Here is a 25,626-nt window from a genome sequence, read left to right on the forward strand (position 1 = left end):
GCAAGTAGACAGATCAGATGAGCAGTGACCATGGAAGTAGCGATAGAAAAGAGATAAAGATGCAACAGTGTGACAAAGAGACAGAGGTTGAAGGGAGCCAGTAAGAGGAGGAGAGTTAATGAGATGAAAAGCCTTTGACTCCACCCTATTGAGAAGAGCTGTATGTGGGGATCCTCCCCACACATGAGAGTTGCACTCTATGCATGAGCGAATAAAACCCGTGTATAAAGTCAACAACTGTGCAGGGGTAAAAAGGGTACAGAGTCGGCTTTGCACACCCAATCTCTTGGAAGCAGATTTTACAAGAGATGTAATAGGATCGTTCCAAGATAAATCCCGAGTGAATGAAGCCCCAGGCATGTTCAAAAATGATGCAGGATTCAGCTGGATGTTATTAAACATTAGTAGGTACACTCGCAATCCCTAATCTCTGACCCGCCTCAGAGGCAGAGAGAATGGACTCAGGGGTCTTTGTATCTGACGTGTCATGAGCTGCAACGTACAAACGAACACACCGAGCATGGAGCAGGGGAGGTTCGAAGTTCGAGCAGCTTTGATTCACCATGTGGGTAGGATGTTGGTATAACTGTTACTGTCTTTCCATAGTAGTTTATCATAAATGTTTCTTATTGATGATAATATATAAAATTTCACAGCATTAATCACTTGACTTTATATTTACTGTTATGATCATACCAAGTCATTGATCAAATCAATGATTACAGTAGTGTTATGCGACATTGTTTTTGTATAATATGACTATTACTAGATTATTTTAACTAATACTATAACTATATACTCATACAAAATGGCAATTCTTTTCACAACCCTTTAGTGTGCTAACGATTTTTTATTAGGACTCATTCAGTGAGCTGCAAGCCCTGGTCACCGTGTGTTTATCCCTCACTTGTTATCCGACTTACGTAATACCACATCTATTATTAGCAGTCCCAGACCTCCATCGACCACTACCAGCAAACTTCTTGTGTTTACATTGTTTTTCTGTCGGGCACAACCCGTTAGTGTGAAAGGGTTCATCAATTCTCCTTAAAGTGTTAGGCCTACTTTCCGTTTCAAATGTTGCTTTGTTAATATTTCGTAAGACTAAACTGATTTACAAGTTAAGAAGGGAAAAAAGTTCACAATCTTATCTCACTTAATCATATTTATAATGCCTCTCACTGACAGGCAAGATAAAATGGGTGTAGGACATGCACACACAACTTTAGATGCCCTCCAGGTCCCTGAATATCTGCTTTCCTGGACACGGTAGGCAAACATATTTTGAGTTAAAGAAACACAGATGGATCCGGAGTTGATCTCGCCACTCAAGGATAGTCGGACTTCAGTCTACACTCAGCTCGTGTAATGGTAAATTCTATACTTTGTTTCATCTCCTCTGATCAACGAGTGGAGATACGGCACCATCGAATTGCCAGTTCGTTGACTTGTTGGTATAAACATTTAAATTAACACTTCATTAATTTAATTGTATTATTCTAGGATGAAAAGAAAAATCTTATTATTTCATATATGCAAATCATGGTCATCTGCGTCGACGATACTACACACACACACAAGAAAGAACAATCCAAATCAAACTCAACTATCTTCAAACGTAACGAGCATCAACATTCCAGTCATTTGTGTCTCCCCATTTTACTTAGATGAATAGATATCTGCCTTCATACTACTCTTAAAAAGTATTCTAATATTTAGTGAATGGAAATGGCATGAGTATTGTTATAATATAGGCAGAAATACGAGGTGAACTTGCAATGCAATGTTTTCCATTTTACAAAATACCCCAATACCGTTAGTCAGATGAGATGAAACAGACAGTAACAACTCACTCATCTTACTCGTGTAGCTAATGTAAAATAATAATGGAAAAATATTACGTATGGTGTCATTTACCAATAAATTTACGAAAATTACACATTCACTTCGTTAACTATGTGGTCACGTTCCAGCTTGTCTGCCAAACTGCATTTTATGTCTTCTGCCTGCCTGCCTGCCTTTTGCCTGCCTTCTGCTTTCCTGCATGCCTGCCCTCCTACTGCCTGCCTGCCTTTATCAGTGAGTTGGTAAAGAAATTTTATTTGATAACTCGATGTTGCTGTGCAATAGGCTATGGATTACCCACATACACCATTTGTTAAGTAATATCTGTGTGCTCCACTGGTGTTCATATCCTCCCCTCCCCTAACTACTTCCTTTGCCCATTCGTATCTCTAATGTGTGTATGGCTGTCCCTTTTTGTTGCTCGGTAATAGAATAACGAAAATTACACAATCATTTCTTTCCCTTTGTGGTCACGTTCCAGCTTGTCTGCCAACCTGCATTTTATCCCTGACTGTCTGCTTGCCTGCCTGCCTGCCTTTTGCCTGCCTGCCTGCCTGCCTGCCTGCCTCTATCAGTGAGTTGGTAAAAATTTGTATTTGATAACTCGATGTTACTGTGTAAAAGACTATGGATTGGCTACATAGACTATTTAAGTAATATCTGTGTGCTCCACTGGTGTTCATATCCTCCCCTCCACTACCTACTTCCTTTGCCCATTCGTATCTCTGAGTTGTTGCTTGGTAGACGTCGAGACTGACTTGAATCATTGTTAGTTCTACTAGCCAACTAAGCGCCCTCCGGGCGCTGTCTCCTAGATTGTGCAGGCTGCGCATGCACAGGAAATATTTATAAAAAGACAACAAATATTACACCTTGGACTGATATTGGACTCCAATGTGAGCAACAAACATCCCCCTGGGCCTGTCATGAAAGTTTGGCCCCACTTGACCTTTTATGGTAATCATTCTCCAATTGACAGTGCAGCTAAAGTTGAGCATTAAAAAATTGTGTAGAACGTTGCGTAATACTACAGTGTTTGTGCATGGTAATTATAGTGGCAAAAAAGGAAAAAGTCAAGTTTTTTTAAGCATGAATGTTTTAATCCTGAAGGGGGAAACAAATTTATATTCTGAGGCAGAGAATTAGTTCAAGGTTTATATATTGTTTGGTAACATTGTTTGGATGACTGTTATTTAAGTTTAATACGGAATGTGTATTAGATCTGCTAAACAATTAGTAGGTATTAATTTAGTCTTTTATTTCTAGGTATGGAACCCAGGCCACGTGGTCGTGCCCGGGCAGCGAGGACACGGGCCAATCGGCCAGATGTCATAATGAATAGAACTTTGATAGTAGGTTATCACGCAGCAGGGAAGGGAATAAGGGAGATAAGTCGGTTAATGGGCATCTCAAGAGCGACAGTGCGACTGTGGTTAAGGAGATATGAGGCAGAGGGTCACGTGTTAACCAGACCTCGACCAGGGAGACCATGTGTTACCACCAATGAGGACGACGAAAGGCTGCGAAGGGAAGTAGAGAGAAACCCTAAGATAATGGCAGTCACCCTGACGAGAGAAGTAGAGCTACCTTGTCACGTAGTAACTACCAGGCGACGGCTGTCGGAGGCAGGGTTGCGCTGTCATGTCCCAGCCCGAAAGGAGACGTTGACTGAAGCAAACAAACAAGGTCGGCTGAGGTTTGCTCAGACTTATGCCAGGGTAGGCGGAGAATTCTGGAAATCGGTGATCTTTAGTGATGAAAAGTGTTTCTCGTCTGTGTCTGCTCAAGGTTGCCACTGCTGGAGGTTGAGAAATACCAGATTTTCTCCCATAAACATTGCAGAAAGGACGAGAAGCGGGAGAGTGGCAGTTTCCGTTCATGGCTGGATGTGGTGGGAGGGACCAGGTGAACTGGTCACCATTGAGGGTAACCTGGATTCCCAGCAATACATAAACATTCTAGAGACCTCATTCCTACCTTCTGTGAGAGCCTACGCTATTCCTGAGCCCCAGCCTATATACTTTGTCCAAGACAGGTCACCCATCCACATAAGTCATGCAGTCAGCAATTGGTTTAATGCACACCCAGAAATTGTTTTAATTGACTGGCCATCAAAGGGGTGCGACTGCAACCCAATAGAAAATCTATGGGCACTGATGGTTCAGGAGTGGGAGGTAGAGCAGAAGACGAAGGAAGCAGTGGAGAGAAAGACCAGGGAAGTATGGGAGGGGATCCGGCGAAGGGTGGACCTCTGTAGCAAACTTGTTGATTCTATTCCAAGAAGACTACAAGAGGTTATTGAGGCTGAGGGAGGTTGGACCAGGTATTAGAAACCTTTAATATAGGAGACAGGAAATGATGAAAATGTATGAATTTCTGTTGTGGTTACTATTACATATGGTTTTGTAAAGGATGACAGTGATAGCTATTTTGCCTTTTTTTGTTTGAAAATTTTGTGTGCTCTATATTTCTCTAATTACATTCAATAAACTGATATTCACCATGCTTGACACATTTTGTCACCCAAACTAATCTGAAATAAAAAGAGGAAAACCCTAAAATGAACGGTCAGTGTGTTGATAATGCCATTAAATCCTCGGCTTGGATTATGAATCCACGTGTGAGCTTATATTCCAAAACTAAGATGAATGGTTTGAAATTTAAGATCTGTTAAAATTAGAGCCTACTTAAATCTCGTATGAAGGAAAAAAAACACAGTAGGGAAGGAGGGACAGTTGAGAAAGTAAAGTTGAGTGGCTGGCTATACGTTGTCATCCTCAGAACCAATCGACACATAGCCCGAAATGCTTCAGTATAAGAGTCAGTGTATTTAAGTTGTGTGTGGATGTCCTACACCCATTTCATCTTGCCTGTCAATGAGAGGCATTATAATATGATTAAGTGAGTTAAGATTCTGAATTTTTTTCCCTTCTTAACTTGTAAATCAGTTTAGTCTTACGAAATATTAACAAAGCAACATTTGAAACGGAAAGTCCTAACACTTTAAGGAGAATTGATGAACCCTTTCACACTAACGGGTTGTGCCCGACAGAAAAACAATGTAAACACAAGAAATTTGCTGGTAGTGGTCGATGGAGGTCTGGGACTGCTAATAATAGATGTGGTATTACGTAAGTCGGATAACAAGTGAGGGATAAACACACGGTGACCAGGGCTTGCAGCTCACTGAATGAGTCCTAATAAAAAATCGTTAGCACACTAAAGGGTTGTGAAAAGAATTGCCATTTTGTATGAGTATATAGTTATAGTATTAGTTAAAATAATCTAGTAATAGTCATATTATACAAAAACAATGTCGCATAACACTACTGTAATCATTGATTTGATCAATGACTTGGTATGATCATAACAGTAAATATAAAGTCAAGTGATTAATGCTGTGAAATTTTATATATTATCATCAATAAGAAACATTTATGATAAACTACTATGGAAAGACAGTAACAGTTATACCAACATCCTACCCACATGGTGAATCAAAGCTGCTCGAACTTCGAACCTCCCCTGCTCCATGCTCGGTGTGCTCGTTTGTACGTTGCAGCTCATGACACGTCAGATACAAAGACCCCTGAGTCCATTCTCCCTGCCTCTGAGGCGGGTCAGAGATTAGGGATTGCGAGTGTACTCCTGTGGAAGATTTTATCGGGTTGATAGGTGTAAGAACTGAGTCTTTGATATGAGCCAAGTCAGACATTAGGTGTGCCATAGCCTCATTCCTTGTTTGCTGAGGTAACTGCTGAGATGGACACTGCGGGAACCGAATGGAAAGGTGAAAAGTGGAATCATCAGCGTACTAGTGGATAGGCTTAGACGTACAGCTTAGAAGATCATTGATGAATAAAAGGAAGAGAGTTGGTGATAGGACAGAGCCCTGAGGAACACCACTGTTGATGGCTCTAGAAGAATGACAGTCGTCTTCAACAGCGGCTATTGAACGACCAGAAAGGAAGCTGTAGATGAAGGCACAGATAGAAGGATAGAAACTGTAAGAGGGCAGTTTGGAAATTAAAGATTTATGCCAGACTCGATCGAAAGCCTTTGAGATGTCAAGTGCAATGGAAAAGCTTTCACAAAGTCCCAAAAGGAGGATGACCAGGAGTCTGAAAGGTAGGTGAGTAGATCGCCAGTGAAGCGTCCCTGACGGAACCCATACTGACGATCAGAAAGAAGATTGTGATAGGAAAGATGTTTTAGAACCTTTCTGTCAAAGAATAGACTCGAAAACTTTTGAGATACAGGATGTTAAAGCAATTGGACGATAGTTAGAGGGTTGGGAATTGTCACCCTTCTTAGGGACTGGCTGAATGAGAGCAAACTTCCAGCAAGAAGGAAAGGTACAAGTTGAAAGACAAAGGCGAAAGAGCTTACCTAGGCAGGGTGTAAGAATAGAAGCACAGTTCTTGAGAAAAACAGAAGGGACTCCATCAGGCCCATATGCCTCGTTAGTACTGAGGCCAGTGATGGCAGAAAATACATCAGCTGAAGAAATTTTAATGTCAGCCATGAGGAAGTCAGAGGAGAGTAGTGATGGAGGAATAGCATCAGAATCATCTAAAGCGGAATTGGGGGAGGAAGTCTGAGCGAAGAGATCAGCTTTATCTGTAGAAGAAATAGCTACAGAGTCATCAAAGTAGAGAAGAGGAGGGAAGGTTGATGAGGAAAAAATTGTCAGAAAGGTGTTTTGGCAAGGTGCCAGAAGGAGCGGAAAGAATTCGAGTTAGAGAGTTGAGAACATTTAGTATGGATGAAATTATTTTTAGCAGAGTGAAGAACAGACTTACCATGATTCCGGGCAGAAACATAAGAAAGATGTGATTCATGGGTGGGTTGGCTCTGGTACCTTATATAGGCCCTCTCCTTGTTGCAGACAGCATTGGAACAAGCTTGATTAAACCAAGGCTTTCTTGCATTAGTCAAAGGATATGAGAAAGGAATGTATGCTTCCATGCATGAGAGAATAACCTCCGTAATGAGCAAGGCACACTCAGATGGCTCCCAGCTGTGGAAGCAATAATCATTCCAGGGAAAATCAAAGAAGTACTGCCTGAGGGCCTCCCAGTCTGCAGCTCCAAAGGGCTACAGTCGACATTTCTTTGGAGAGTCCACAGGCCGTACTGAAGCAATAGGACAGGTTAAGGTAATAAGGCTGTGACCGGAGAAGCCCAACGGAGAGGAAAGATTAATGGTGTAAGCAGAAGGATTAGTTGTAAGGAAGAGGTCAAGTATGTTGGAGTTCTCTCCAAGGCAGTCAGGGATATGGGTAGGGTGCTGTACAAACTGTTCTAGGTCATTAAGGATAGAAAAGATGTAGGCTTCTTCACCAGGTGGATCAGTGACAAAGGAGAAGAGCCAAAGCTGGTGGTGAACATTGATATCTCCTAGAATGGAGATTTCAGAGAAAGAAATGGCTAGAATGTGTTCCATCATAGATGTAAGACAGTCGAAGAATTTTTGATGGTAGAATTAGGGGATAAGTAAACAGCGCAGATATATTTAGCCAGAGAATGACATGAGAGCCGAAGCCAGAGAGTAGAGAATTCAGAAGAATCAAGTGCAGGAACATGAGAGCAAGATACGTTGTTGCATACATCTACCTAACAGCCACCTTTGTCTTTGAAATGAGTATAGAGAAAGTAGGAGGATACAGAAAATTGTTTGCTGTCAGTTGCCTCAGACAGCTGAGTCTTGGTTAAGAAGAGAAGTTGAGGTTTAGAGAAGGAGAGGTGGTGTTCAACAGAGAGAAAGTTAGAGGAAAGGCCGTGAACGTTGCAGAAATGAAGAAGTGAGTCAGACAGTGATTCCAGGCAGCTCATTGAGTTGTCACCAGGAGGGGGGTGGATGGTGGGGGCATTTATGGTCCCTCCCCCCCCTGGGGACTACGAGGCATAGTTAATGTGAGCCATTTTCCCTTTTTAATTTTGTAAAAGAAGTGTAGTGTGTACTGTGCATGTAAATTGGTGTTGACAGTTAGAGAAGCTTGTATTGGAGAGCATGCTGACAGACTCTCTGTGTTACTGAAACACTGAAAAAGTTCAGCAAAGGGGAATGGTCAGGAACTAGTCCCGAGGGCTGACGAAATGGGAGCTCCAGCTCTTCCTTTCATCAGCTTTCCATCCACCTTGGAAGTACCACCCTGCTCAGGTGCTACAGTCTACTCCTCAAATAGTGTAGTATATGATAGCGGTTGTTGTTGCTGCTGTGGCTGTAGAATGTGGATGTGAACCTAGTAAATAGCAGGCTAAAACTGCTCTTCTCCTGTAGTCCACCATGCTCCTTTCAAGGGAAAAGGAGGTAGATATAGGCATAAGCCAGTTGCTGAGCCACTTGGTTATATTGATACCGTTGCTTGAAGGCATCAATCTCCAGCTCCAGAGACATACTGAAGCATGTCACATCAGCTTTGGTGCCGAAAAGGGGTGCTGTCATGTGGTGGCACAAACTTACCCAGGTCACCTCCCCCCCTATCCTCTGGAAGAAGGAGGATGGACCGCAGGAGAATGATAACTTTGGCCTAAAATCCATGGGGTTCACATTTCTGATGAAAGTACGGCCACCATTACAACTGCTGCTATATACTGACTTTAAATAAGGAGTACCAGTACAGTAAAATACAAGCCAAGAGAGTGAATTATGGCCAAGATAGACAAATAAACTTATGATCAATCCCCTGTCATAACTGTGATTTGCTTATGATGGAAGGACAGAGAAAAAGTTGCTGAATCCTCCTGCATGACCTGTTCCTACCAAAAAAAAAACAAAAAAAACAAAATACAACAGGAAATTGGTCATAAATATGTCCGTGAGTCTGGGACCAGCTTGTGTTTATAGACAAGTAACAGTTAGACTGAAGTTCTGTAATGTCACGTACAGGACAACATTGATCAGAGCCATCCATGTATCCCTCCATCAGTCATTCCTTTATTGCCCCATCAGGAGCACAGGGGTCCAGGCCAATGTCCCAACCATTCCTCAGACTAACCTCCTATGGGCCACACTAAGTCAGAGCATCTTAACCCCCTAGACCATTAGGCACTTACTCAACCATTCCTTGGACTAAAACCCTCATGGGCACTTCCAGTAGTAGTGTCGTAACTCACAAAACCAGCAGGAACTTACCTCAAACTTTTGCCTCTCTCTGGCCAGCCGGTTTGCCTCCTCGTGAAGCCTCTGCTGCTCCCGCCTCAGCTCCCTCAGTTGCTGCTCCACCAAAGCCTCTGCTGGTGGGGGTTCTGGGGGCAGGGATACGCCACTGCCAGCTGATGAGTGCACCGTTACCTGAGATGTCCCACTGCTCAGAGTTGATGACTGTCCAGGAAATTAAAAAAGTAAGTACCCTTACCATAATCATCTTGACCATTTTTCCCACCTACTGATTCGATGAGGTAAAAGAAAAATACAGTAATAAGTAAATAATCTATCCATCCATCACCCAATATTATGTCACCCCATAAGGAGCATAAGAACCTGGGGCTAGGCAAGTTGGTCCTGACATTTCAGATGAGAGTGACCAGCGTCACTCATCCTTTAGTGGCATTACGTGAGCAATAAACCCCAACCAACCCCTGGGCATAAACCTACACCGGCTCAATCCGATTGGAGCACCTTAATTACCCACTAAACCACCAGGTGCCATAATTTGGTTATGTGGTTACCACCCAGCATAGTAAATGGTTTCCTGGTGTACAGGAAACCATTTGGCTTGTCACTCAATGTAGAGTCACCCATAGGAATCTTCCAGCTGGGTACTTGTACAGTACCCTCGCATTCAGTACACATTTGTCCAGTACTATTCTCATCCAGTACAGTCAGCAAAACATTAGTTAATTTATTACTGTAGTACAGATTTGTTGGGCTAGTACAGATCGGCCACACAAAGTGAGCCAAATCAGAGGAGTTCCTCTATAGTACTGTACTGATGTGCTGCATCCAGTACTACTACCCGCACGTGCTTGAGAAGATGGCAAACACTGAGGAATGTTTCCCTAGTACTGCCGCTCCAGTCCAGTATGCCTTCCTCGTGACTCCTGACATGTGCCAGTCAAATTGCAGTATTGCACTTCCCCCTGATGACGAAGATGACAATGTGTCAATGTGTGACTATGAGGGATTTATGAGGAAGGTGGAGGCAGAGAGGCCTTCTCAGGATCCTGAAGGCCCTTCTCCAGGGGGGCAGTAGGACCTCCTACAACCTTGGAAACCTGTCCCCCTTCCTCCCCAAGCCCATCACCACTCACCTTAAAGTTTGGTAAAATATTGGTTCAGTCAAAATGTGGTTAACCCCTTCATACACGATGACGCATTAGGCATCATTAGGGTTGGTTGCGTAAATACACATTGACGCATTTGGCGTCATTAAAGCAAAAAAGCCTTCACCAGGAAATAAGTTTTCGGCTGATCAGCATCATTTTTGGAGGCGTCATAGCTTCCCCGTCGCTTGTCAAAAGTAATGACTTGGCAACTGTGGGTCCCAAGATGTGCGGCAGCACAGACAGGTTGATTAGTACCACACTGGCTGTCAGGGGAGAAGGTCGCACGTGGCAGTGTCCCTTTAAATTTACCTCTATTACCCCTGTCCTGAGCGTGCATCATATTTCACAATACCAATAGTGCTTGTGTCTACTTTTTGGGCACTATTGTGATTAGATTGGTGTTTGCAAAAGGAAATTAGGTTTTTGTGGATCATTCCTGGCCGTTATCAGCCGTTGGCCCAACGAAGATTGTGCTACCTGTTTTTCACCGTGGTCCAACAACTTCACTGCCTCTACCCTGCACCAAATGTGAGTATTCAACCATTGAACAACAGTGGCAGTGAATTAGGTGAATATAATGTGCAATAGCTACTGAGCAAGGACATGGTGAAACATGTAGCAGCTTAAAGGGGTGGCTGTAAACTGCCTTGCAACACGGCATTGTCATGAGTGGAACAATTGGCAAGGTGTTGCTGAAATCATTTTTTTATGCTGATATATGGTGGATAATGTTATTGTGCAATAAATAGGAGTGCAGTGCAATGAGTGTATGTGATAAAAGGTAGGTTTTGCTACCTTTGTGCTACCTCAGGTGTACCAGACGCTGTCTTCCCTACGAGCACGTTGTTCACTCTTTCATTTTCTTTTCACACTACACATAACCAAATCTATCAATTTATAAGAAACACAGTACATTTCATCACTACAAGTACATGCACGTTTTCCATAGGTCACATAGGTGACCCCTACCTGTGCGCTAAGTCAGTGTAGGAGACGATGTTTTTCAAGAACATACATGTATATCATGAATCCTTGCATTGTGCCAGTGTTGAGCAAAGTTCTTGGCTGATTGTGAATACAATATCTTGATTTCTTTATTTCAGCTCACAACCCTAGCACAGCAATTCATTCTCCAGTTGGCTTGCACAACATCTGTCTCTTGCAAAGATGAAATGTGAGTTCGTACCGGAGCAGTGGAGAAAACTCCTTGATGAGATAAAGTTGGAAAAGACAGCGAAAGCGATCGTTCTTGGGTGGAGGAGGTTGAGCTGATGCCATCCAGTCAGCAAGTGGAGTTGCCCCACCACCTTCCACCATGGGAGACAACACCACCATCAGCAGCCGACCTCACTGGAGAGCACTCTCCACCTCTAGGGCCTGCTGGTCCCACCACCGTCTTCATCGGCTCACCATCTCCAGGCCCCTCTACCCCATTGGGTAAGACAGTGTCACCAGAAGCCAGGCCATCGTATGTCATCATGGCCTCTCCACCCGCATCTGCTGTGCAGGATGCTACGGTGACATCGTTACCAGCCAGGCCAAGGAGAATGGTGTCCCCAGAGCCCTTAGTCTCGTCCTCATCCTAGTCCAAGCCATCCCTTCCTAGACGAGGGCGCCGTGGTCTGCTGCCTGGACACCGGGGATGTCCAAGGGGTTGGAGGGCATGGAGAAGTGTGTCGGTAGGCCAACCCACTGCCACCGTCGCCACCGCTACTGAAGAGAATCCCGGGTGGAGCAGTGGCCCATTCACACCGAACCATGGGCCATTCACTGGCTACTCAGGGATCAAGGTGGATATCCCAACAACTCCGCTGCAGTTCTAACAGCTCTTCTTCACTCGGGAGTTGTTGTCATATCTCACTGTGGAAGCCAACTGGTACTCCACATTTCTGGGGACTCAGCTGGATGCCTGGTTCACCTGTAACAAAGAGGAGATGACCAAGTTCCAGGAGCTGTACCTGTTCTTGGGGGTCATGCACATGCCGACCATCAGGTATTACTGGAGGAGCACTGAGCTGCACAACTACCCTAGGTTATGGTGGGCGATGTGTGGAAGGCACTTCATCACCATCCTGAAGCACTTTCACATCTTCAACTCACTCGCCATACCCCAGAACAAACAAGGTCAGCTCATCCATGTTCACACGGTCATGGAGTACCTACTTCAGCAGTTCCAGTCAACGTACCAACCCGAAGAGCAGCTCAACCTCGATGAGGGCTCTCTGGGGTGGAAGGGCAGGCTGTCCTTCCAAGTCTACGACCCCCAGATGCCCATCAAGTATTCCATCAAGATGTGCATGTTGGCTGAGTCATCCTTGGGCTACATCAAGAACCTCAAGGTCTACACGGGAGTGCAGCGGACCCTTGAGAACAACGAGTGGGGCCATATGGAACCATTGAAGGACCAGGGCTATAAGTTATTCATGGACAACTACTACAATTCTGTAGCCCTGTGCAAACGAATCTTCACCACAGGCATTTACATGTGTGGGACCCTACGGCTGCCTGGAGGAGCACCACACCAGCTGCAGGCCATCAACAGAGCTAAGAGCCTGCCCGAGGGGGGCATGGCATACAGGCACAAGAACAACGTGCTAGTCCTGCTGTTGAGGGACAAACGCACTGTGAACATGGTGTCCACCTTCCACCCCGCCGACACCATCCCAAAGAGGGTTCGAGGGAAGGTGCGGAGTAATGATGGGCAGACAACCTATATGGAGAAGGTTGTTAACAAGCCCGTCATTGTGGCGGACTACAACAGGTACACCTCTGGACAGAAATTCGTGATAGAGGATAATCTGCCACTAGAGGTCAGGTTAATCGCTCACGTCTACCCCTCCCAGCTCCCCCTCCTTACACCCACCAAAACACTGATTTGTTAGGCGATTGGATCAGAGATATGAAGCTTCGCTCACTCTCACATCTTGCTGCATATAATGTTACTTTCATTTATCTTACTATTAGGTGTATTATCAAGTGCATAGATCCATCTTCAGTTCCATGAGAAGTGATTATATCGAAGTTTTAGCAGATTTCAATACAATGACCTTAATGTATAGAGTCTGGTTTTCAAATAGTTAACCAATGTGTTCTAAGTGATAGACTAATATCCAAGTAACAGTTAAAAGTTATATGGCCAGGTAAGTCCCTCTCTTGCCTTGTCATGTGGACAGCCACATATACAGTCACCTGCTTATCCACCTACCCACTCAACCCATCCAACGCCACCCACAGACCTCACCCCTGCCACCCACCCCGCCCATTGATCCCTGCTATCCACCCTGCTAACCCACGAATGCCACACACGAAGTTCACCCAACAGTGCCACTCAACTCATTTACTTATTCACTTCTCCACCCTGAACCCATCCAGCCACCCAACCCAACAACCCATTTAGATCATCCCAACCAAGCAATCGTCTCAGCCACCCTGGCAACCGACGGTGCCCACTCACCCTGGCAACTCACTTTGCCCACACATCCCGACAACCTATCTTGCCCACCAACCCCTACCACCCACCCTCACCACTCACTAATTCCACCCATCCTGGTCACCCAACAATGCCATCCGTCTCATCTATCCACACCACCCTCCCGCCTCTCCCTGAACACTCCACACCCACCTCACCCTGCCCATCCACCCATCCTGTCCACCCACTCCTCCCACCGACCCACCCGCCCATCCACCCTTCTTACCCAACCCCATTCACTCTGCCACCCCATTCACCCATTGGAACTCGACTTACAAATCAAATTCATCTTATCCAATCCTAACTTACCGACCCCTCCCCTACCACTCACATATCCAGCCACCTACCCACCAAACGCATCCACTCACTAAGCCAATTACCCCTACAACCCACCCAAAACCACTCCACACACCACACCCAACAACTGCTCCCCCCCTCCTCTCCACCATTATCACTGTCCACTCACCCTGGCGATGCACCGAACTACCACACCCACCAACTCAACCTCATCAACTCCAACCACCCAACCAAGTGACTCACACACACACACACACACACACACACACACACGGAGAGAAAGAGAGAAAGAGAGAGAGAGAGAGAAACAAAACACGCACAGACAGACAGTCAGACAGAAACTCTCACACACACACACACACACACACACATAGAGAGAGAGAGAGAAAGAGAGAGAGAGACTGACACAGTAAGGGTGCGCCCACACGTGTGCTAGAACAAGTGCTGGCAACACGTAAGCAACACAGTAACGACCACGCTGCAAACATGTTGGGAACAGTAGCGTCCAGATCATGTTGGCAACATCATGATGAAGTCTAACCTGCCTGGTATGGATACTCTTATCCTATTGCCTCTCCTGGAAGTGTTCGAAGCTGCAGTGAAGCATGTTTGCATACATCTGTCCAAATACTGCTGCAAACATGTTCCCGAACATGTTGTCTGCCGTGTTGCCAATATATGTTCGAGAGCACGTGTAGACTCGCCCTAAGAGAAACAAAACACGGATAAACACATACACACACACACACACACACACACACACACACACACACACACACACACACACCGCTCGCTGGTGCAGTGGTAACGCTCTCGCTTGCCAACTGGTGGACAGGAGTTCGCGCCTCGCTCTGGTTGCGAAAAGTTTCACTGACGAAGTGGGTGGTTACTGTCCCCCTTTAGCAAGGGGACGGGTGTGTGCATGTGTGAAGGTCACAGCCTTGCCCTTAGATCGGACTATATGAGCTCTCAGCTCCCTTCCGGGAGGGTAAAAGCTGACGATCACGACCATCAAGTGATCCTGACCAACCCGGTGAATAACACACACACACACACACACACACACACACACACACACACGGAGAGAGTAGTTCACAACTTCACTCACTAATCATCCTCAGTGGCTGTTTATCCCCGAGGAAGATTGGGCTCACGTCTTAAGACTTACTGTTTGATGGCCGACTGTAAAACTATTGAACAGTATGAACAGCATGTAATTTTGAAACTAGCATAGTTATGATATTTAATATCTTACCAAAGTATTCGCTCAGTAAAACTATTGCCAATTGGATAGCATATCATGGAATCCTAATGGAAATACATCCATAATATAGTTGAATTAAAGGGTATATGTCGGAGATACGAGTCAGTGTACTGTGCAAGCCGCTATTAGAACAGTACTAGACACTTCCACATCTCGTCCGTCACCTTCACCGTCCCCATATCCTCCCTCCCTCCTTTCTCACACTTCCGCATGTGTGTGTGTGTGTGTGTGTGTGTGTGTGTGTGTGTGTGTGTGTGTGTGTGTGTGTGTGTGTCTGTCTCTCTCTCTCTCTCTCTCTCTCTCTCTCTGTATGCACCAGTGTGTGTGTGTGTGTGTGTGTGTGTGTGTGTGTGTGTGTGTGTGTGTGTGTGTGTGTGTGTCTGTCTGTCTGTCTGTCTGTCTGCTTATGCTTGTTTTGTTTCTCTCTCTCTCTCTCTCTCTCTCTCTCTCTCTCTCTCTCTCTCTCCGTGTGTGTGTGTGTGTGTGTGTGTGTGTGTGTGTGTGTGTGTGCAAGTTTGTGTGTGGGTGTGAGTCAGTTGGTTGGGTGGGTGGAATTGATGAGGTTGAGTTGGTGGGTGTGGTAGTTCGGTGGATCGCCAGGGTGGGTGGACAGTGATAATGGTGGAGGGGGGGGGGAGACAGTTGTTGGGTGTGGTGTGTGTAGTGGTTTTGGGTGGGTTGTAGGGGTAATTGGGTTAGTGAGTGGATACATTTGGTGGGCTGGGTGGGTAGGTGGCTGGATACATGGGTGGTCGGGGAGGGGTCGGTAAGTTAGGTTTGGATGAGTTTGATGTATAAGTCGGGTTCAAATGGGTGAATGGGGTGGTGGAGTGAATAGGGTTGGGTAAGAAGGGTGGATGGGTGGGTGGGTCGGTGGGAGGAGTGGGTGGACAGGATGGGTAGATGGGCAGGGTGAGGTGGGTGGGGAGTGTTCAGGGAGAGGTGGGAGGGTTGTGTGGATGGATGAGATGGATGGCATCGTTGGGTGTCTGGGATGGGTGAAATTCGTGAGTGGGAAGGGTGTGTGGAATTTGTGAGTGGTGAGGGTGGGTGGTAGGGGTCAGTGGACAAGATAGGTTGTCGAGATGTGTGGGCAAAGTGAGTCGCCAGGGTGAGCGGACACCATTGGTCGCCAGGGTGGCTGAGACAATTGCGTGGTCGGGATGATCTAAATGGGTGGTTGGGTTGGGTGGCTGGATGGGTTCAGGGTGGAGAAGTGAATGAGTAAATGAGTTCAGTGGCATTGTTGGGTGAACTTCGTGTGTGGCATTCGTGGGTTAGCAGGGTGGATAGCAGGAATCGATGGGCGGGGTGGGTGGCAGGGGTGAGGTCTGTGGGTTGCGTTGGATGGGTTGAGTGGGTAGGTGGATAAGTAGGTGACTGTATGTGTAGCTGTCCACATGACAAGGCAAGAGAGGGACTTAACTGGCCATATAACTTTTAACTGTTACTTGGATATTAGTCTATAGCTTAGAACACGTTGGTTAACTATTTGAAAACCAGACTCTATAGATTAAGGTCATTGTATTGAAATCTGCTAAAACTTCGATATAATCGCCTCTCATTTAACTGAAGATGGATCTATACACTTGATAATACACCTAATAGTAAGATAAATGAAAGTAACATTACATGCGGCAAGACGTGAGAGTGAGCGAAGCTTCATATCTCCGATCCAATCGCCTAACAAATCAGTGTTTTGGTGGGGGTAAGGAGGGGGTGTTAGGAGGCAGTTGACGTGAGCGATTAACCTGACCTCTAGTGGCAGATTATCGTGTATCACGAATTTCTGCCCGGAGGTGTACATGGGTGGGGTGGATCATATTGATCAGATGGTCCAGTATTACCTCATTGAACAGAGAACCGTCAAGTGGACAAATAAGATCTCCTTCTACTTCGTCCACATGGCACTGCTGAACGCGTTCGCCTTGTACAAAAAGTACAGATGCATGACAGTAACTCTCCTTGAATTGTGGAGCAGATCATCTACAATCTTCTGCATTTCCATGAAGAGGACTGGCCTGCATCTGGACACATTATCCACCATACCCCAGACCTACCTACCTAACAGCCAGCACCAGCAAGACCTGGCACCCAGCAGGCACAGGCACCAGTGCCAGGATGAGCCCAGCCACCACAAGCACCAGCACCACCTGCAAGAGGACCACCACAGGCCCCATCACCAACACTAGCACTGCCTGCAGCAGGCCCATCACAGGTGCCATCGTCACCACCAGCACCACCTGTAGGAGGCCCATCATGGGTGCCAGCACTGCCACCACCTCCAGTTTTTGGTCCATCAAGAGAACCCATGCCTGGGCCTGCAGCTGCGCCTCCCGCACGACAGGACCATGGAGGACAAGGGCATCCAAGCAAGCATCGCCGGGTGATAGACGATGACGTGAGGTTGGATTGCACTCTGGGCCACTGCCAGGTGAGGATCCCCAACGGGAAGAAGCTCAGGTGTACCTTGTGCTTCAGGCTGGGGGTGAGGAAGGACACAAAGAACATGTGTCCTGTATGTGATGTGCCGCTTTGCATGGGTGATTGATTCGAGCGATACCATGCTGAGTGATACCTTTGCTAGTGGAGCACACACACACACACACACACACACACACACACGATACAAAACTCCTCACCTCCAAACCCATCTGGTCCTGCAGGAACAGCATTGCCACTGGAGACTTAAGTGATTTTCTTTTTTTTATTTATTTATTTACCTATAATAATGTCAGTATATTTACACATTGATATATATTGTTATTTACACAAACACAAATGACAGGGAAATAAGTACAGCTTCAGTTTCAGTTGCTAGCAACAGGTGTGGTGTTCATGTGTGGTTTCTGAGAGGACTAAAAACAAAACAGAAGTAATTTTATAATAGTTGTTGGTATAAAACCAAAAAAAGCCTAGCTAGCAAACATAAAAAAGTTTGTGCGCTATGGGAAAAATAACGTAAGTGAGCGCGGCTGACGGTGGTTCAGTGCATGGGTGGGTACACAGTAGTTTTTTGCATTTTACTCAAGAACTATGAGGTGTAGGATCACATTTTGGTCTCAAATGAAAGCCAGTGAAATTCTGCATAGGATGATGAAATAAGAACATAAAACTGCTGAGAAAAATGTTTTGCTAGAGCTCCCCAAATAAAAAATCTGTTGTCTGTCGGAAATGGGTTTTACTTTTTCGCTTATTACTCGAACACTATACTTCCTATTAAACTGGGAGCCCCCCCCCATTCAAAAGCTAATAAATTTCTCTTTCGATTGGTGTATAACATGTAGAGTTTGATTAGTAAACATTCGATTTATGATGTTGGGAAGTGAGATGAATGTTCCGAATGTTTATTCACACCACCCTAACTTACGTATAGTGTGTTTTTTACTTTTTTTTTTTTTTTGCCTATCGTGTAGAACAAACATCGATGAATAGGAATATATAGGTTTTGTGGCAAAATAAATATGTTTGGGTGAAGAAAATAAGCTGAGAATACACTTTTTTGGAGTGTGCGGCAGGGGTCGAGGAGAAAGGTGATGTGTTGTGGAACGCGAAACTTACTGAAACTTACTGCGAGCGAAAGGGATAAGTTGAATTTTGGTGGGACTTTTTCAATGCTTGTCTAACATTATTCATTTTTCCCATAAAGTCTGTTAATTGTCCAGTACGGATGTACTGTAGTCCAGTACGGTAGTAATGTCTGACAAACATACTGTACTGGACGCAAGGGTACTGTACCTGCAACTGAAGACGTGATCTCAATATCAGACATGATCTGATACCCAGGATCGCCTTCATTGTCATCCAACCACTCATGCACTTCGTCCACATCCACCTCATCACCAGCCGCACGAAGACGCGCATGGAAGTTATCCACATCAAAACCTAGAAAGTTGTGCACCACATCAGCTCCGAGAAGCAGACAAGACCAACCACTTTCCAGAGTCTTGACAGGGACTTCCCTCCATGCATTCGCCCATTTGTAGATGGCTGACAGTGAAGGTTTTCCACAGTCTGCTGCCCTCCCTGCGCTTGTCCTCATCCTCGAGAACAACCATCACCTCATCCAGGTACATCCGACGGTACAGCCTCTTCATAGCCACGATCACCCCTTGGTCCATTGTTTGGATGAGAGCAGTAGTATTTGGCAAAAATGAAGCACCTAACGTGGCCATTCTCAGCCACCAACTCCTTGTCGCGCAGATGCACAGGTGCATTGTCCAGAAGAAGGAGAGCCTTTACCTGGTTGTGTGGGATTCCCAGTGTGTTGGTCTGATAATGGATAACCTCCTTGATGAAGTACTGGTGAAACCAGTCTTTGAAGATGTTGCCTGTGGACCAAGCCTTCACAGAATGGTACCAAACGACAGGGAGGAAATCCATCAACCCACGAAGGCACCGAGGCTGCTTTGCACAGCCAGCGATGACAAGCTTGAGCTGGTGCATGCTGTCAGCATTGGCACAACACAAAGCAGATATCTGCTGCTTGGAGAGCTGCATTCAGGTACATGCTTCTCTGTCTCCTCTTCTAGGGTGTTTATGGGCAACAAGTGATAGAATAGACCAGTTGTGTCAGCTTTGTAGACTTGACCGGGAGTGAGGCCCTCCTTGTTAATCAAGCCCTTCACCTTCTGCTGAAACTCTTCAGCTCCATCCTTGTTGGCATCCAAAGCTTCACCATGGGCCTTACGGTTGGTAAGTCCATGTCAAAGCTTGAAAGTGAAGAGCCACCCTTCCGATGCCTTGAAGTCTGGGGTGTCATGTAACCTTGCGAACTTCTCAGCAGCAGCTTTCAGCTCTGTACCACGCACCAGCATACCAGCAACATGTTGTTGACGATACCAAATCAGCATGGAATGGTCGACTTCTGCAAACCTGGGAGAGTGCTTCCTCGGAACATTGTGTTTGGATCTTCGATGCGAAGTCTACCGTGTATTGGGTGGGTTTGTCCCGGGATTTCTTGATATTGAACAAGGTAAAGCGAGCCTGGTTGAATTCTCGGAGGATGCATGAAGCCGACCGTCCCGCATCTGCCTTCTCCAATATCTCCCTCTTCTTTTTCAGAGTCAGAACCACTTGTTTCCTCCTCTCGGGCGGCAGGGCCATCATCACACACATGAGTAAGAGGCAGCAGAGGAACAGCAGGGCCTGCAACAGGTAGGGCACCACCACAAAAGTGAGCATGTGGGCAGCCATAGTGACAAGTGTGCAGGCACAACAGTAGGTAGGCAGGAAATGAGGAGGATGCAGGGATGCTCTAGCAGATGTTGGAGGAAGTATGCGCTAAAACACAGCTGTTTGTCACTGTGCAGCAAATTCAGAGTAGGGTTGATTTTTTTTTTTTTTTTTTTTTGCATTTTTACGTTTTTTTTTGGCCATTTTTGGCATCTGAGGACCCAAGCCCAAAATGTCCGGGACTTGGGGTGTCTGAGACATGGGCGTCCAGGTCTTAAAGGAATTACTATACATAAATTGCACAATGAAATATATAGTTTTTCCTTGATCACTGGATCAATATAATTATGAAAAATACATTTAAACCGGCAGATCAGTACAGGACATTAGAATATTAACTACCAGTCTAGCCCTTGCGAAGAAGTACTGTACTGTATTTTGAACCAGGCGCCGGAGGTAGACGAGTGAAAACAGTGACCGAGTACAGCTCAGTTATGCTAGTGGTTAAACATTATTTGTTACGGCGGTTGAATACGAGGACCCAGGAAGGCATTAATATGTCAGGGCCCTAAATTCAAGAACAGGCCTGCCTCTTTTATGATGCAGTTGCAGAGAAACGTAACACTGCATCACCCCCAGAGTTCACTGTTTCACGGGGTTGGCTACAGAGGTTAATAGCAACATTTCAGGTACCGGTAACTTTAGGACTCATTTAAAGTAGGAAGTGCACTAGTGGAGTGAGTTTTCTTATGGGCCCTATCCCTATTAGCTTATTTTCCAACAGGTCAATGCCCCAGCTTTGGTGGTATCAATTTTGGCGGCACTTTGCATGGTCCATATTAAGCGCGAAACCTACTGTAATTCTAGCTTAAATGAAAAACTCAGTTCACAGTGATCACTTCAGGTGAATACTTTGCACTCCTTACCTCCAGAGACTTGTTTCCAATGAAAGTGAGACAGTAAGCAAAATATGTATGTAATGGAAAATCATGTAATTATCATCATACTGACTTTTTCCCACCTTAAAGTGGGATGAGGTACTTTACAATCGAAAAATGAGAAAACACAAAAGTGCAATAACAGTTATAAAGATGGCAAAAATCATTCACATATCATTCACCCTCTCAAAATCATGACTCCACCTCATAAGCCTAACCATCAGCCATACCAGAAAACAATAATAAAAAGTACAAATATAAAAGGGAGAGGGAACTGAGATGTTTTGGACATGCTAAGAGGATGATCTATGGGAGTTGGGTGAGGATGTCTAAAAGTATTGAAGTACATACCAGGCCATTGACGGAGAGTCTAACAGAGGAAAGCACGGGATGAGGAAGTGTGTGCTGACCTATCTAGATGTATTACTTGAGAGCTAGCACATAAAGAAAAAAAAAAAGCAAGATGCAGGAATGCTATCAGGTGAACTGGTCTAATTTATGGTAGACGACATGGAAAATAAACATAAGGTTGAAAACGATAATGATGATGGACAACCACATCCACTCACCCTGCTGGGGGATGTACTGGAGAGCTGGTCAAGGCGCAACACCGCATCTCGTTCATTCTTTGGTCCTGCACTCACTACTATGTTGTTGACGTGGGGGTCAGCTGAGGTCACCAGTGCTATCTTGTGGCTGGTGTCCTCGGATATATCATTTGTAGACTTGGCAGGCCTTAGTGATGACTTGTGGTATGAATATGATGCTCGAAGTGTGTGGGGATTGTGACGCATATGTGGTGGGTGTTGTGTGTGTGATAAGATGCGGGTTGGGGAGCAGCTCGATTCTCTAAAGGCTGTTCGTTGTTCTTGATTGTCCTCCTCTCTCAGAGCGGTACTCAGGTTGCTGAGGGAGCGGCTGTTTATGGAACTGATTCTGTGGCTGGCATCTCGCTGCAAGGAAAATGTAAGCAAGTTAGCCCCTGTAGCACAGTTATTGTACAGCAGCATATGCCAGTAGTCTGTATATTGTTACATCTAATAATATATTGCAGTATGATTTAATAACAAAGTCTGTCATATCAGCCATTGTACTGTACCTGAGCCCTAGTCTTAAGTGTCTTCTGAGAGGACTGTAGCTGCTTCCTCTTCTCAGCAGCCTCAGCCATGGCCCACTCTGACTCAATCTCACGCCATCCTCGGGATCGATCCAGGATAAGGTTACGGCTCACAGCACTCAGTCTGAGATACAGAGAACATTACTGTATGCCAGAGCACTTTCGTTAAATGTTGTATAGAAAGTCTGCATTATATATACAGTATTGCCATTTTTGGCATCCTTCCAGTTAACTCCATAGTAATTTACAGATGGAGTGCGTATTGTTAGAGTTCTGTTGCTACGTGTAAAGCTGATACTGGGTATGCCAGTTTTTCCCAGTCTGTAGGGCCAGTTGTATGGAAAAAGTTGTATTTTGGAACATATCACTGGCATATAATAAGGATGTCCTGTAATCCCTCACTTAACACTGTACAGAATGTGCATTCCTGAAAACTATGTTAAGTGAATGTTGCTTAAAATGAGGTATTCCTTCAAGAAAGATAATGTCTCAAACTTTTAAAAAAATCTTATTCAAATTAATTGTCAGAATGTATTCATTATTGTGACTGTGTGCAAATAGTAACCATTGAGGCAGAATCGAAAGTCATCATACCTGCTGGCATCATTATGGTTCGAGTACCTTGGGTCTGAGGTGGATGGGGGTGGTATTTGGTCTTCTGACCTAACCTGCATAATCTGACTAACCAAACCTGATGTAACTTAGCCTTAATTATCCTGCCTTAACCCAGCCTAGCTTAACTTCTCTGCATACCTGCAAGCAACACTGTGATCAGAGTTTTGGGGGCCTGAGGCTGATAAGAGTGGGGTCTTTTCTCCTAACCTAACCAAAAATGAACCCAAACAAACCAAACCTGATATAACCTAATATACCCTTACCTAACTTACCAGTAACCTAACCCCCATACCTGCTAGCAACACTGTGGTCTGAGTCTCTGAGGTCTGAGGCGGATGATGGTGGTGTTTGGTCCCCCGCCACGGATGAAGCAGAAGAGTTGTACCCAGATGACTCCCCTGCCACCAGGTCCAGCCCCGCCCCACGCACCAGGTCAAGCGCCAGACGGGGGGATGATTTGAGCACATACACAGCCTTGGGATATAATAGTTAAGTAGAAGGAACCATCAAATTTACAATGCAAGCTTTCATTTTAGTTCTAGGTGGGGTGACTTGAGCATGTACACAGTATGGGATATACAAGAGGTAGGTGGAAACAACCATCAGATTTATAATGGTAGTTCCTATTTAAGTTTTAAGTGTAATGACAAGCACAAACACAGGCTGGGGGATATGTGGTAAGTGTGAGAAACCATCGGATATATGGTGTTGATCTCTTACATTTCTAGGTGTGATGATTTAAGCACTTACACTAGCTGGAGGATGGAGAGGTAAGAGTGGTACGTCTGTATTCCCAAAGATGGCAACATACAACCATCACATTTACAGTGTAGGTCCCTTGTCTGTGATGCCTGGGGGATGTTGTTGGTAAGTGGGACCGACAAGAAAAGCATCCAAACATTCCTCTTGACCATGACATGCAACCATTGAATTTGTAATTCAGGTTCCATTATCAGTTTGAAGTATGAATGGACTGAGATAAAGAAATCCTTCCCAAATGTGTCATGACTGACTCTTGAATTGAACTTCGGACCTCTTGTTTGTAGATGTATGCCAAATACATATATATATATATATATATATATATATATATATATATATATATATATATATATATATATATATATATATATATATATATATATATATATATATATATATATATATATATATATATATATATATATATATATATATATATATATATATATATATATATATATATATATATATATATATATATATTTCATGTAACTGATTCTGGTCATAAACTAGACTGAAGCATCATGTTGAAATTTATCTACATCTTTGTATCTGTAGCAACCCAAACCCAACATTAATCTGCCATAACACTGCATAAATATTAGATTCTGAGCTAGCTAGATGTCTTTTATGCACAAGACATTACTTGAGAAAGAATGAGGCACAATCTTATTTTTTATTTACTTTAGTACATTTGTCAGGACTGTAAAATATCTTAATACATAATACCCAGCAACATACATAATATAGTCTAGAGGTTAGGTCAATGTCAAACTTAGGGATCAAGGGAAGTGACGTTAGCACCTCTCCAGAATGTCTCACACCAGCACATTAGCCCACAAACAGCGCCTCGTGACCATACACACACACAGGCTTCTAGAACATTTCCAAAACAGTATGGCCCACGTGACATGACCCCCGCTAAACGAGAATGTAGGAATCAGAGATCAGAAAAGGGCTAGCCATGGAATCGACAGGTAGTGGAGAGAAGGATGCTAGCAACAGGGGCAAGAGGGTGACAAAGAGAGAGAGAGCGAGACAGGGATGTAGCTAGCGGGACTCTATACTTCACTCATGTGTGAGAGACTTTGTTAATATTTCCAAGACAAATAAAAATAGTCCCATACTAACCTTTACCACTCCTGTCATTGCATGACAAAAAGGAACGAAGTTTACCTACTTACAAAACTACTCACGTATAACAACCGCTTGTCCACGAGTCTAATATATGTATAACTGATCTACAAAACACACTACAGGAAGCTACAAAGTTTCTACAAGATATGGTGGCAGCAGAAGTACGAACCACGTCTTCAAATCTACGGTGAATATTTACAAAATACAAGCTACAAGCCTACGAGTCTACGCATCTACAAGCCTATGAGCCTACAAGTACACGAGTGTACAATTGAATCTACATTATCAAGATAGAAAACAAACAATACCTCTCACAACCAACAACTTACAACCAGCTCCTGACAGTATTCTCTCCAACTCCCCTCCGTCTCCCCGATCATCACGCTGATGAAGAGGTGATGAGGTCACACGGCGCCTTGCCAGTAGTTTAACAAAATATTGATACAAACAATATTCCAATTTCTACGACAAACCAATGAACTACAGCCATCTATGATCAACTACAAGTAACAAGTCTACGAGTCGTCTCTATAATCGCCTACACGCACCTACAGTACAAGTAGCGACATTCTTCATCCCACAATGAGTAAATCACAAGAAAAAAGAACCAAGAATAAATTGAGAAAGAAAAACAAAACAAGCAAACGTAGAGCAAGAGTTAACTCACAACCCACAACTACATCATCCCCCACCTGACCCCACCCTTCTCTCCAACCTACCCACCACAACGCTGAGGC

At 44.7% G+C, this 25,626-nt stretch overlaps 1 protein-coding gene across 1 annotated transcript in view; it reads right to left on the reverse strand.

The window, feature by feature from the left end:
- LOC145418641 (uncharacterized) overlaps positions 1 to 25,626 on the reverse strand; it is a 161,954-nt gene that overhangs the window by 23,031 nt on the left and 113,297 nt on the right. Inside the window, exons 6-9 of the mRNA XM_080287003.1 lie at positions 23,283 to 23,464; positions 22,358 to 22,499; positions 21,828 to 22,211; positions 8,983 to 9,171 (exon numbers count right to left, since the gene is read on the reverse strand). Of these exons, the coding sequence (XP_080143129.1) occupies positions 8,983 to 9,171; positions 21,828 to 22,211; positions 22,358 to 22,499; positions 23,283 to 23,464 (897 nt within the window). The remainder of the gene's footprint in view (positions 1 to 8,982; positions 9,172 to 21,827; positions 22,212 to 22,357; positions 22,500 to 23,282; positions 23,465 to 25,626) is intronic.

The sequence above is a fragment of the Coenobita brevimanus genome, chromosome 115 (assembly GCF_032717465.1).
Source record: "Coenobita brevimanus isolate Jiangsu-jjx chromosome 115, ASM3271746v2, whole genome shotgun sequence".
NCBI lineage: Eukaryota > Metazoa > Arthropoda > Malacostraca > Decapoda > Coenobitidae > Coenobita > Coenobita brevimanus.